This window comes from Podarcis vaucheri (assembly GCF_965113315.1).
Source record: "Podarcis vaucheri genome assembly, chromosome: 3".
NCBI lineage: Eukaryota > Metazoa > Chordata > Lepidosauria > Squamata > Lacertidae > Podarcis > Podarcis vaucheri.
Genome location: NC_138761.1, coordinates 9,478,862 through 9,492,497, shown reverse-complemented (window position 1 = coordinate 9,492,497; position 13,636 = coordinate 9,478,862). Strand labels below are relative to the sequence as shown.

The 13,636-nt window shown below is 41.3% G+C and overlaps 1 protein-coding gene across 3 annotated transcripts in view; it reads left to right on the top strand.

The window, feature by feature from the left end:
* The first annotated feature begins 184 nt into the window (after window positions 1-184).
* The window catches only part of SANBR (SANT and BTB domain regulator of CSR), a 36,603-nt gene continuing 23,151 nt past the window's right edge, over window positions 185-13,636 (top strand). The window contains exons 1-6 of one of the 3 annotated variants that reach the window (XM_082217541.1): window positions 185-337; window positions 1,307-1,433; window positions 1,912-2,027; window positions 3,232-3,329; window positions 10,012-10,170; window positions 12,747-12,933. In XM_082217541.1, coding sequence (XP_082073667.1) covers window positions 10,021-10,170; window positions 12,747-12,933 — 337 coding nt within the window. In that variant the 5' untranslated portion in view covers window positions 185-337; window positions 1,307-1,433; window positions 1,912-2,027; window positions 3,232-3,329; window positions 10,012-10,020. Of the gene's footprint in view, window positions 338-1,306; window positions 1,434-1,911; window positions 2,028-3,231; window positions 3,330-10,011; window positions 10,171-12,746; window positions 12,934-13,636 lie in introns of those variants that run through there. The other 2 variants (XM_082217542.1, XM_082217543.1) reach the window with 2 other exon arrangements.

Sequence of the window (13,636 nt, the reverse complement as noted above, 5' to 3'; positions counted from 1 at the left end):
TTGCTAGGCGACCGGACGCTGAGGGGGCGGGGCTGCCCGCCGCGGTGGAAGCGAGACGGAGAGAAAGAGAGAGAGAGAGCAGAAGGGCGGCAGGGGAAGGGAAGGGACGGGGCCGCTGCACTGCGGCAAAGCCAAGCCGCGGGCGGGCGCTCACGCCCCTCCCGTCCCCGGCCCCTCTCATTGGCCCGTTTGGAGAGAGCGGGTGGCGGGGAAGGGCCGGGCGCGGCGAGAGGATTGGCCGGCGCGGCGTGACTGACAGGGCCGCCTCTCCCGCCCGCCACAACAACCCACCTTTCCTTTTCATGAGGAGAAAAGGGCGGTATAGTGAGTGGGAGAGGTGGGTTGCCAAAGGGAGGGAGAGAAAGAAAAAGAGAGAGGGAGAGAGAGAGAGGCAGGCAGGCAGGAGGAGGAGGTGGGCGAAAGCGCGCGCGGGGTGGGGCTCACTTTAGCCTATGAGAGTGCAACCCCCCCCCTGAAAAAAAAACCCTTTTACCTTTATTCTATCAAATAAAAGTTAGCTTGCACTGAAGGTCAGGAGATTCCCTCAGTCGGTGGTTAATTTAATTAATTTTCAAAAAAATTAATATTGCTGTGTGGTAATTAGGTTTGCTTGGGTAGTTGGCGTGTGTGTGAGAGAGAGACAGGGATAGTGTAGTATTAACTAATTTTATTGAGTGTGGGGTTTTTGTTTTTTGACCCCAAGAGCCAAGAAGTTAGGAACATGGGGAGCCTGCCTCTCCCATCCAGTTCAGTATTGCCCGCACGGACTGGCAGCAGCGGCGGCTCCCCCCAGGGTTTCAGGCAGGAGATGGAGTTGTGCATCTTGGCCTGGGGGTGGGTTTGAAGTCAGGTAGTTCCTTGGAATAATAATAATAATTTATAATAATAATTTATGATTTATACCCCTCCCATCTGGCTGGATTTCCCAGGTTGCCAGGTCTTCTTCCAGCTTCCCAACCAGCCAGGGGTGCCTCTTGGCATAAAAGTAGTAAGGGGGCAACCCTTCAGAGGGGCATGTGCCTGCATTGCTCTGGGCAAAGCTCTGGAGGGAAGGAGCCTGGGGGGTGATGGTCGCAATGGATATTTCCCTTCCTCCAGCACCCAGGGTGGTGGGGTGGTGCAGGGTGGGGAATGCAGGGAAGAGGGAGATAGGGAAAAGATCCGGTGAGAGGAGGAGCAGGGTGGTGCCACTGCTCAGTTTGGGATGCAAACCTGCCTTAATTATTTCCTTTTTGGAGGCAGAGCTGAATCCATGCGACAGGCGAAGTGATACTCTCTGGCTCTTTGTCTCTCTTTCTCTCCTCAGGATATAATATCTGTCTGGTCCCTTTGGCCCTGCCCTGCCTGCCACCGTGTTTTCCTGAGAGGCGCTTTCATTGCATTTTGGATCCCATCAGTTGGTAGCACCTCGCTTGCGTTGGAGCATCCTTCAGGTAACTAGTGCTAGTTGAGGGGTTTCGTGTTTTTTTGGTCTGCTTTCTGGATAACCTCCATCCCTTCTTGTCTGTTGTTTATGCAACAAAGAGTTTAGACTCTACAGAAATTTATGAAGCGGTCGTAACTCCCAGGACCTTTTCAGGATAGGAAAAACACTTATCACTTACCTGTTCTGGGAAAACTTCGATGTTGGTAAGGCTACTGTATTATATTGTAAACTGCCTTGTGATCCTTAGATGAAGGGCAGTATAGAAATTTAATAGATGGTGATGATATCACAGCTACATGGATGCTTTGGGTTGTTTTTTCTTTTATGTTTTGTATTTGATCAAAAGCTTTGTATCTCAATTGTCATTTTGGATAATGTTTATTATTATAATTTTGGCTAATATCTTGGATAATGTGTTATCCACATGCTCTTTGTTGGGTCATGTATGCAAGATAATTGACCATTTTTGTTTATTTTGTTTATAGTGAAATAGAATTTTTTCAAAGAAAGAAATTTATGAAGGATGTGAGATTTCAAGGGCCCTTTCTACATTTCAAAGATGCTATTTTCAGCTAGACTGTTGCATTTATAAGAGCTGCAGGTGAGCCAAACAATGTCTGCAGTGAAGTGACGATGTATGGTGGGAAGGAACATTCAAAAAAATCTTTTCAGTTTTTGTCCTGAGGCAGTGCCTTTTGTTTCAAGCATGATGGTTTCCTCAGATCGGTTAATATGATTAACCTCGTTTCTGAAAGATACTAACTAAATCTGACACATTACAGATAGGTGACATTAAAGTACATTTAAATAATTTTAATTTTCTTTTATAATCATTTTATTAGGATTTATCTATATAAAACACAAACAAAATGCATACAATAGTATATATGCTGTTCACTAAATAAGCTTAGAGTTCATAGCTAAATAATTGTACTACTTCATCTTTACAATTTACAAGGTATAGTGAGGGGAGGGGGCGATGATGCGTGCAACAAAAACCAGCAATTAAATTACAGTATAAGGATAGATCAGAGAAATTTTATTTTCCCAGGAAGGTTCTTGCCGTTGTGTTACAGGATATTATTTTCTGTCTCTTTTCCTGTGGCTCGTTGGTCTGAGGTGTTTGCTTTTCTAATACTAAATTCTGCTCCAAAACTTTTTGGAACCAGTAACTGGTTGCAGAGCAGTTCTGGCTTGCTGGGATTTTCTTCCATATAGAAATGAATTATTTCATTCTGAAGAATCATCTAGCAGCTTGTTTTCTGTTTAGGACACAATAACAAATAACTGTCATGTGTGTCTTCATTCCTTCTTGCATGCTCCATGGGCTTGTAGCTACAGTAACAAATTCGATACCTTAGATTTAGGAGAAGCTGTTCTCTGTTTCTGATCCTTTGGCTACAGAGCATCTTTTTAAATTCCAATGCCAACTTTTCTAAAATAAAACAAAAGGTTGCTGATTTGGAACACAGGATCAAAACTGTGCAAATTTTAAATTAAAGTCATTTTTTATTTAAGGATGTATTGAATAATTGGCTTATTTTGGAAATACTGGATGAAGGGAACTTTCACCATTTGTTAAGGGCAGTATATTATCCAGCTGTATGATTCCTAGGTACAGTATTACAATTCCATAGTACTAAACAAATTATGTAGGTGCATTAAAGGTGATGGATATGGATTTCATTCTTCTAAGTATCACCCCATGATAGCTCATACATTTTTTGTTGTGTGGATCATTATATGATGAGTTGAAGAATTTACAATAATATCACTTACTATTATTTTTATTTCTCTTTTTATAGCTTGCCTTTTGGCCCAGACTGAATGAGTTGCTTTATTTCGGACTATACATATATCAATGATTTTCTACTACAAATAAAGTTCATCTTACATAAGAAAGGTATCTGACTAAACTGCATTCCAGTTTTCTTCTCCTTTAAAAATGTTGCCTACTGTTAGGTAAATGTTGTGCAACTGATCCTTGGCTTAGCTATTCAAACATCAGTTTAAAGACCTCTCTTTTTAAAAAATATTTTTCTTCTAATAACTCACACCCATATATAGCTTACTTTCCTTTCAGAGCTTTTTAAACAAAGAGTGCAAATGAGCTTTGAGACATAACCCAGTTAAGTCACAGAGTTTAGAATGTATTCCTGAAATCAGTTAGTCTTATTGACTCTAAATGTATTTAATTGGAATAACCCCATTGATATGTACTGCTCTTACTTAGGATTGAATTCAAGTCAACTTCAATAATTTGCCACTCAAAGGGCCACAGCTCAGAAGGAGATCATCTCCTTTGCATCTTAAAGGTCCTAGGGTCAATTCCTAGCATCTTCTGTTATGGCTGGGAGACACCCCCATTTCAAATCCTGGAAAGACACTACTAGTCAGTGTTACTGAATTAGGTGGCCAAATGGCTTGACTTGGCATAAGGCTGCTTCTTATCTTCCATGTCAGTCATATATCCATGATCAGTTTGGGTCTGCCTATTCTATGTGCAGAGTGCTCCATTCTCATGCTGAAAATTGATGTGAATTTGCATGCCTTTATAATGGGCAAGATTGGATGTAATTCTAAAGCAAAGTTTAGCATTACAGGAAATGAACCTTAATGATCTTTTGGCTCATGCATTCTCTCTCCCACCCCCCTTTCCACAGCCAAAAAATAGGGGTTTGGAAGTTTTTACTTCTGTCCTAAATGAATAGTTTGCTGTAATCTCTGAACCCAGACAAAATGTGAGTCTTTACTACGATTAGTGAAAACAAGCCATCTTCAAACAATGGGCTTGTCTCCACTCATTCTTGTTAAGATTAACCACAGCTTTAGGATTTTGACATAATGATGAACTCTAGTTAAATCTGAAGTGGAAGCATCCAGTTTCCTCCAGATAGCCCTGGTGATGGAAGGAATTCAGGAGCCTGAGGCTGACTGTCGCTCATCCTCATAACTAATCTCGGTTTGCTGAGCAGTAAACTGATGTGTTCTACATTATGTGCTGCAAACAGCAGTGTATGTTGGGAGTGGCTCTTGAAAGTGGAGCAGGCTATCCCACACAAGTATAAATGGTCGTTGTTTGAAACAGCTATAAAGGAGTGCTTGAGTGGATGAAACTGTGTGTCTGCCAGTAACTCTCCCCCTCTCCCCCGACACACCTATTTATTCATCTTTTTATATAGAGCCAAATCTAGGTTGCATTTTACAGAGCATGTTGCTGCTAGACAAAAGCTTCATGCCTGTCTGGAACTATCATCGTGTGTCAGAGCACCTGTCATCTTCGCACAGCTAAGATGCCTGATAGTTTGAGAGATGCTGAGGTATTGGGTTTGCTCTGTGTTGAGGCTATGTTAACTGATGTATTTTTAATAACTGTCTACAAAGGCTTTTTCATATCGTGGTAATAACTATAGTAAGGAAGCCATGGGATGATAAGGTGCATGCTTTTGGGGAAACTTTAAGGGTGGGGTATTTTAGCTGGCTTTAGTTTGCATATTGTCCCAGTGTTGTTGTTGTTGTTGCTGTTGGCATTCATCTAGACCAGGGGTCGGCAAGGTTTACCGGCCATGGGCCGGATCACTCCCATGTAGATCGTCCATGGGCCAGACTGGCGCAGCACAATGCTGGAGATCGCGTCTGCGCATGTCTGTGGTGCCGGAAATCGCTTCTGCGCATGCCCAGATGCCAAAAATCGTGCCTGCGCAGAAACAATTTTCGGCATCTGACCCTGCTAACCATAACTAGTGAGCAGCTGAATTTAGAAGATTGAATGACTTGTAAACATCATAGGCTTTTAGTTCAGTTTATAACAAAGCCTAAGCAAGTGCAGTTGATACTGCTTTCCTTTTCATCCCTGTCTCCACTTTCTCATTTTCCTCTGTTTTTCCACGTGACATTTTAGATTACTACAAATTATATTTTTTTATTCTTTTACAGTGCCATGAATACTGATGTCACCATATAAATAACTTAAATAAGGAACTTAAATAACTAGAAATAAAACAAATAAAATTCAATCCTCTATATACTGGGCAGCACTGATACATACATAAGGCTTACTTCCTCATTCAGAAGTAATCCAGTCTCTCATTTAGAGGAGGGCAGGGCCTGATTACTGCTGAAGGATCAGATGTACAGATGCGATTTCCGGTATCTGTGCATGCGCAGACGTGATTTCTGGCGCCACTCGGTGAGTCTCCACACCGCGCTGTGCCAGTTTAGCACAGCACGTGGGGGACTCACCGAGCAGGCGGCTCGGTTCGGGGGCAGCTCATGGGCCAGTAAAATAGTCTTTGTGGGCTGCACATTGTCGACCCCTGATCTAGACATCTGGGGATTTGAAAGCCAAGAGGTATGGTTTTATGGAATAATGGCTGACATTGTGGCAACATTTTTGTTAATCACTAATAAGGAACGTGGGTGGCGCTGTGGGTTAAACCACAGAGCCTAGCACTTGCAGATCAGAAGGTATGCAGTTCGAATCCCAGTGACGGGGTGAGCTCCCGTTGCTCGGTCCCTGCTCCTGCCCACCTAGCAGTTCGAAAGCACGTCAAAGTGCAAGTAGATAAATAGGTACCGCTTTGGCGGAAAGGTGAACGGTGTTTCCGTGTGCTGCTCTGGTTCGCCAGAAGCGGCTTAGTCATGCTGGTCACATGACCGGAAGTTGTACGCTGGCTCCCTCGGCCAATAAAGCGAGATGAGCGCCGCAACCCCAGAGTCTGTCATGACTGGACCTAATGGTCAGTGGTCCCTTTAGCTTTACTAATAAGGAAACCAAACAGTACAAATGGATTCAAGATGGCGCTTATTCTACTAATGTCTCCTTAGTATTTGTACAAAACTAGGGAACTTTCAGCACCATAGAAAGCATTCTCTGACTACACTCTCTCTCAGGGTACATTGTAAGAAAGGAACCACATCTTCTCCCTCAGTTAAGTGATTGGGCCTGTCCCCTCTATGAAAATTTTATTTGTGATGAAATGGATATGGGCGGGGTCTAATCCTAGCACAAAGAGTCAAAGCTGTGCTGCTGCTTCATTCTTTCCTGAGCTGTTGATGCGAGTGTTGCAGAAGATGTGGGGGTGGGTGAATCCTCATGTTATATGAAGATGTCCTGTCTTCTGAGTAACTGAGCAAGGCGAGGTAGTTATTTCAGCAGAGTGCTTTATTACACCTGGAGAAGGAGGTGGTAGCAGGTGTTGGACCTGGTTGTGTTACAGGTTAGGCAGGATTTTTTTTAAAAAAAAGATCAAGGGTAAGTCTCAGGTCTGGTTTTGTGAACTTTTCAAAGCTCACTGCTGCTGTCCTGACAGAATTGCTTGTGGCAAGTTAGGAACAACTATTTTATTTGTAGATGCAGCTTCCTCTGAGCTGGAAATGAGTGTTTGTTTATAGCCCTACTGCATACATGTCCTATTCCTACTACAAACAAGATGCACTCTTCTTTTGTTACTTGGCTGTCTGGAGAACCTATATGAATTAGTTATATGCTACTAGCAAAGTGTTTTCTTGACCCCTTTTATGCCCTTGGAGCACATGTGGACAGAGATCCAGAAAACTACTTCAGGAAGCAGAAGATTTGCTTTATGCCCAACACTAAAAATTCCCCTTGAAAACCCATTGTTTTTAAAGAGGACTCCTATTTCAAAAGTTCAGAGTCTCTTTGGTTTTACAAAACAGGCAGTGACCATTGCCTTTCTTTAACCTCCCTTTTGCACTGAAAATTTTAGTGAGGGCTGGCCTCTGATTCAAATTGCAGCATCTCTGTACCCTTGCTTTTCTGAACTCTCTGAAGTCTGTAATATAGGGAAGAACCATGCTGTGCGTGTTTGCTTTAAGGATTGATGTGACAATGCACATGAAGTGCTCTGAGTATTTTCTTTTCTTTTTTTGGCGGGGGTGGGGGTGGGGTGAGTAATCTTCATTATTGAAATCAGTTGAGGACCAAGCTGTGTGGTCTGTAAATGCAATCCCATTATATTTAATGCTACTGCACTGCAGAAGTTTCAGTGGCAATGTAATATACTGTTTTTTTCTGATCCTTTAGCAGTAATCAGGCCCTGCCCTCCTCTAAATGAGAGACTGGATTACTTCTGAATGAGGAAGTAAGCCTTATGTATGTATCAGTGCTGCCCAGTATATAGAGGGTTGAATTTTATTTGTTTTATTTCTAGTTATTTAAGTTCCTTATTTAAGTTATTTATATGGTGACATCAGTATTCATGGCACTGAAAAATAGTATAAAAATATAATTTTTAGTAATCTAAAATGTCACGTGGAAAAACAGAGGAAAATGAGAAAGTGGAGACAGGGATGAATAGGAAAGCAGTATCAACTGCACTTGCTTAGGCTTTGTTATAAACTGAACTAAAAGCCTATGATGTTTACAAGTCATTCAATCTTCTAAATTCAGCTGCTCACTAGTTATGGTTAGCAGGGTCAGACTTTTTTTTTTTTACCAGCTGCAAAATTACAGAAATAATTCAAAAGCTTGATGTAACCCACAAAAAACAACATGTCTGTCTCATTTAGTCTTCTGTAATTTTGATACCTGAGCAATGGGTATGCTATAGGAGGAACTTTTCTGGCTGCTTTGCAACTTTCAAAGCCTGCAGTCATCATTGGATAATATGCTGCTTGGATGAGAGAGAGACATTTTCTGGTGGCTTAAAGTTAAAGTAAAAAAGAGAAAGAAACTTTGCTTATTTTTCTAGGATGATATGTCTCTCTGGACGGAATAAATGTAACAGAGTTGCCAATGGATAGAAGTTCGCAACTTCGGTTTTACAATGAATACTTGTGAGATAAAATAAAATCCAAACTGTGCATTTGAATTTGCTGCATCATGGAACTGGAATTAATGTTTCTCTCCCCCATCCCTGGCTGTTTTCTCCTTCCTGAATTTTCACATGGTTGCTTTCTGCTGTGATTCATTATTTAAGAAATGGGAGACTATAAATAGCAGCACATAGCAGTTTCCTACTGAGAAGCATTTTTCTCCCCTTCTATTGTAGGTGTCAAAATGGAAGACTTGCACTGTGTCTACGCAGGGTAAATCTTAACATATGAAGAAATTATATTCTTAGTTTTATTTTTTAAATATTGGTATAGGATAACAGTTGTCAAACTGTTGGGGAAATACCTTGAGTTTCTCAGAAGCTCATCAGGCTTCCATCAGTGACAGTTAGCAATGTTGCTTGCTCAACATTATTAGTGTTTCCATGTGCAACCCATAGCAAAGTATTCTGCAGCATGCTCTCAATTCCAGTGGATTGATGGTGGTGCCTAGCAGAACTGAACAATATTTCTCATGAACTGAGTGTGTTTCCTGAACATTTGTCTGGATTAAGCACGGATACGTGTTAGCCACGAAGGAAATTCTTGGCAGACAAGTTGATGTGGAAAAGGTTCTGTCAATGATAAAAGTTGGAAAACCACAGCTGTAGGATACTGCTTTTTTTAAACTATGTAATAAAATAGGATTCTTTTTGGTTCAAGTGTAGTTTTATTTCCTGTTTTCTTTTTGTTGGAATCTGGATTTTAATATCAATAACAGTGTTTAACCTTACTGCTGTTTGGATAACTTTCACTAGTTTAATCCAACTGCCTGAGAAGCTGAAGTCACCTCAAAGATTGTATAGCTGTATTTTGGCTATGTGTATGTAGTTAATGAACCAATTTAGGCCCAAATATAGCTGGAGTGCTAGAAGCCAAAAATGCTCCCTGTGGGCTGGACTTACAGAAGCTCTTAATTGCTTAGCAGACTCTTCATTACATTTGCATTTCTCATGCCAGTGCTGCCTAGCTTTTGGGAACAGGCAGAGGAAGTAACTATGTGATGAGAGTTGTCATGAAACACTGGAAATTACTGCGTGCTCATAGGAAGAGTATTGAATGCTCAAGGAGGTGGAACTGGCAGCAGAACAGATATGGTAATGCTGCCTCATTCAGGATCTCCCTGTTTCTTGAGTGCTGGTGATGTTTAGACCTCCGTTTGACTCTATATGGAGAATCCCAAAGCAGTTCATGTTTTTGGTGTTTGCTGCTGCCAAATTCTTGGAAGGCTCCAGAACACAGGATCAGGCAAACAGGCTGGTGATTCACCATCTCTGACCTTAAAGAAACAGAAGTTAACATTTCTTATGATTGTGGGCGTTTTTCTGAATAAATGATATGCTTATGGGGGTGTACCGTTTGAGACGTTTGCAGGTGTATGTGTATAGAGGTAGATGAAAGACAGAGCAACAGTTTGAAGTCTGAATTTATGGAGGATCCTACAGAGAGCCATGAATTGGCTGAAGCATCCCCAGGGTGCAGACACTTTCTTTGAGACCCTGTTTAACAGTGATATTTTCTTTTGTAGAACGTAAATACTTACATACCTCTATTGGTATATTTGTTGAAAGTCTGTTCATGAGTAAGGCAAAACATACACAGCTAAATTCGGGTGCTGGCCATGTAATTACTTTGTCTAAGAAGTGTGAAACAAATTGAACTGATGGCAGCTAATGTACATTTAAGACAACCAAAGTTGTTAAAGGAAAGTGCAATTATGTGTGTTTCTTTTTTCATGTCTTTCTTTCTAGTGCCCAAAAATGAGCCGTGGATATTCAGAAAACAATAACTTCCCATACGACAATAATCAAATGGTTTTGGATATGATCCTCTGCTCTTTATTCAGTGTCCCTCAGCCTATCAATTGGGACAACGTGGCAAGGCTGGTTCCAGGCTATTCATCTCGAGAGGTACGTGTTCCTTTATTTTGTAATGTAGCTTTTATTCATTTTGATCTTTGAACTGTTTAACATGGTTGCATTGAGATAGTGGTGATGATGATGATGATTTATTATTTATTGCGCATCTGGCTGGGTTTTCCCAGCCACTCTGGGCTGCTCCCAACAGAACATTAAAAGCACAATCAAACATCAAACATTAAAAACTTCCCTAAACAGGGCCATTTTCAGATGTCTTCTAAAAGTCAGGTAGTTGTTTATTGCCTTGACATCTGCTCGGAGGGCGTTCCACAGGGCGGGAGCCGCCACCGAGAAGACTCTCCACCTGGTTCCCTGTAACCTCACTTCTCGCAGGGAGGGAACCGCCAGAAGGCCCTCAGAGCTGGACCTCAGTGTCTGGGCTGAATGATGATAAATGAAGATAAAGCTTTATTTACATTAGAGCGTATGACATGCAACAATCACATAAAATTAAAAATAAAACTAAAAGCACAGTAAACACTCAGATAAAGATAAATGGTATTTTGTATCAATAAAAACTGGAATTATTTATAGGAAGGAGGGGAAGGGAAAAAATATTTATTTCATGTACTTCAGACTGTGCTGCAAACTATGGGTGCTATTCTACCACATGCCTCATTATTTGTGTAATCAATAAAGTCACACAAGAATGTGTAATAATAGTTGTTTCTTTTGGCCTTAAAGAGGACTAAAGAGCAGAGAACCATTGAACTGATGGCAGCTAATGTACAATTAAACACAACCAAAGTTGTTAAAGGAATCACACCTAAAGTCAAATCCAACATTTGTGCTCAGTCATAAACCAGCTGAGAGAAAATCCTTTTGCTCCCTTAGCAGTGTTTTCATGCTTGACAGTCTTCCAGGCACTTAAACCTCACATTTATTTTATGTTGCACATGGACACTGTGAAGAATCACATGTATATTACAGCCAGGGTGGATTTGTTTCTGTGGTAGAAGCCTATTTTTAAAATCATAACGCAAGGCAAACAAACCTGCCCGGAAGCCCCCAACAACATCAAAAACCCAGACCCAGAAGGTGCAAAGTAAAAGAGATAAGACAGTAGGAGGTTGAACAGGAGGTTGAGTTAAGAAACTATACAAAGAATTAACTTTGAAGAAATTTTGACTTAAAGAACCCTAAGGCATTCAGATCAGATACCATTTAATTTACTGTTGTTATCATGTCTATTAAATATTACTTTGACTGCCAGGTCTAGAAGCTCCTTTGTGCTCATTCATGATGTGTGATGGCTTCTATACCTTCCAGTGTTGAATGGTGAGGCATAAAACAAAGCTGATTTTAGGTATTGTATGGGAGGAACACTTTCCATTGACCCTTCTGCTGCACAGACTTCCACTTCTACAAAGCTTCTATCAATCTAACAAAGAGTCAGCACTAGTTATCCACTGTGACATCACTTGTTTGCTCTGCTGCTTCTGAAAAGAATGTTTGTTTATGGAGTTCTGGAAAGTTGTGGTGCTCCATAAGGATGATCCAAGTTCTGAATACTTCTCAAGCACCTTCCCTACTCATGTGACTGGCTAGCAATATTAGGGGAGGTTTCAGTTGGATTAGTCTTAGTCTTCTAACTGTACTTTCACTGAAGGTGGGTACAGTGGTACCTTGATTTACGAACTTAATCCGTTCCGGAATTCCATTCTTAAACCAAAGCGTGCTTTCCCCATAGCAGCGGGGAACTCAATTTACAAATGGAACACACTCAGCAGAATGCAGGACATGTTCTGCTTCCAAGGCAAAGTTCACAAACCAAAACACCTGCTTCCAGGTTTGCAGCGTTCTTAATCCAAGTTGTTCATAAACTAAGCTTTTCTTAAACCAAGGTACAACTGTACCTAATGGAGAAGGCAAGTGTTCTCAGCTTGTGAATGTATTGAGATCATGGTAGTAGCACTGCTCAGGCAGCTGAGGTCCTAGTTTATCCAGCTGCCATCATAGATCTGGGCCTTAGTTTTTCTATCACTGTTGCCTTTTCCTTCTGAGAGAGAAGAGAGGCATTTATGCCTCATAGAATCTTCTTGCTTGATAAAAATTCTATACCTATGGAAGATCATGTATATGTTTGCTGGGAAGGACCCTTTCCTCTTTGTACTCTTTGACAAGTCCTCAAGTGCCCTCAGGGGATGCTGTTATCCTCATCTGAGAGAATAACTGACTGTTATATTGAGTTAGCAGTACTATAAAGTAATTAAACTTCAGTTTGCAACCTAATAGTAAGTCCTCTAAGACCAACAAAAAAAATGGCTTCATTATGCTGTCTGAACACAGCATCTCAAATTATGTTGTATGATGTTACACCATGGGCTATGAAATGGGGCTTTAGCTCAGAGGAAGGACATGCTCTTCACACTGAAAAAGCTGCCAGATTCTTGGGTGCCAACAAAAAACATAGAAACCAGGCTTAAAGGCCTAGTCACTAGCTCTGCACAAGGTTAATATCAGTTGTTGTTTATTTAGATCCCCGGAGATGAGCATCTATGTCCTAGGCATACCTGGGATTTCTTCCAACTAAAACTGAAAATCCCTCCTCTTTTATCTTCTGGCAGTGTGCAAAAAGGTTTGACGAACTGAAAAGCAGTGGGAGTTCTCCAGTTGATAACCAGTACAGTCCACTAATGGCCAGTGGTGGGAGCCCTATGGAAACACTGGCTGGTTATATCAAATCATCGCTTCTTGATTCCCAGGAAGAGTTACAAGAACCTCCTAGTGAAAAAGATGCAATTTCTGTAAATGGTAGGCTTTCAGGCAGTTCTGCTACTGCATTCAAGACATTGTGCATGCTAGGTTTCATCCATTTGAAATCCTTAACCTGTTCCGAGCAGAGTCAGCTAGTAACCCTTAAAGTGCTGGTGCTCATCATAAGTATTGGTCTCTATATTACAATCCCTTCCTGTAGTTTACCTATTTACTTTTCAAAGTCTCAGTTAACTGGTGGTTTAATATAATTAATTGTTATTTCATTGTAACTTTGCCTTGAACTGTACAGTGGCCTTTTTGAAAGCTAATACACTTGTATAAAAGAACCAAAGGTGAAATGGCTTATTGTGGGTTGAGCTTTTATCAGTTATCAAATGTGCCTGCAAAAACTCAGGTTGCAACAAGCCACATATAATAAAACCATATGATAAACCAGCTAACTCCCTGAGCTGTCTTTGAACTGTGTTACTACAGTGGACAATAGGAAGATCCCAGGTTTGTGCTCTAGTTTGGGGATCCATCAGCCCGATGCAGCATGGCAGATGGTCAGCAATGATAGGATTTCCCCTGTTCTAGTTAAGCAGGTCTGTGAGCTGTCTCTGCCGAAGACCATGCCACTTCCACATGGGAGTAGACTAGTGACTCAGCAGAGACCGCGTACAAAGTGTGTTTTATGGCTGAAAAGGAGGAGAAGGAAAAGAGCCAGAGATGCACAGCAGTGAAATCGTGGTGGGGCTGA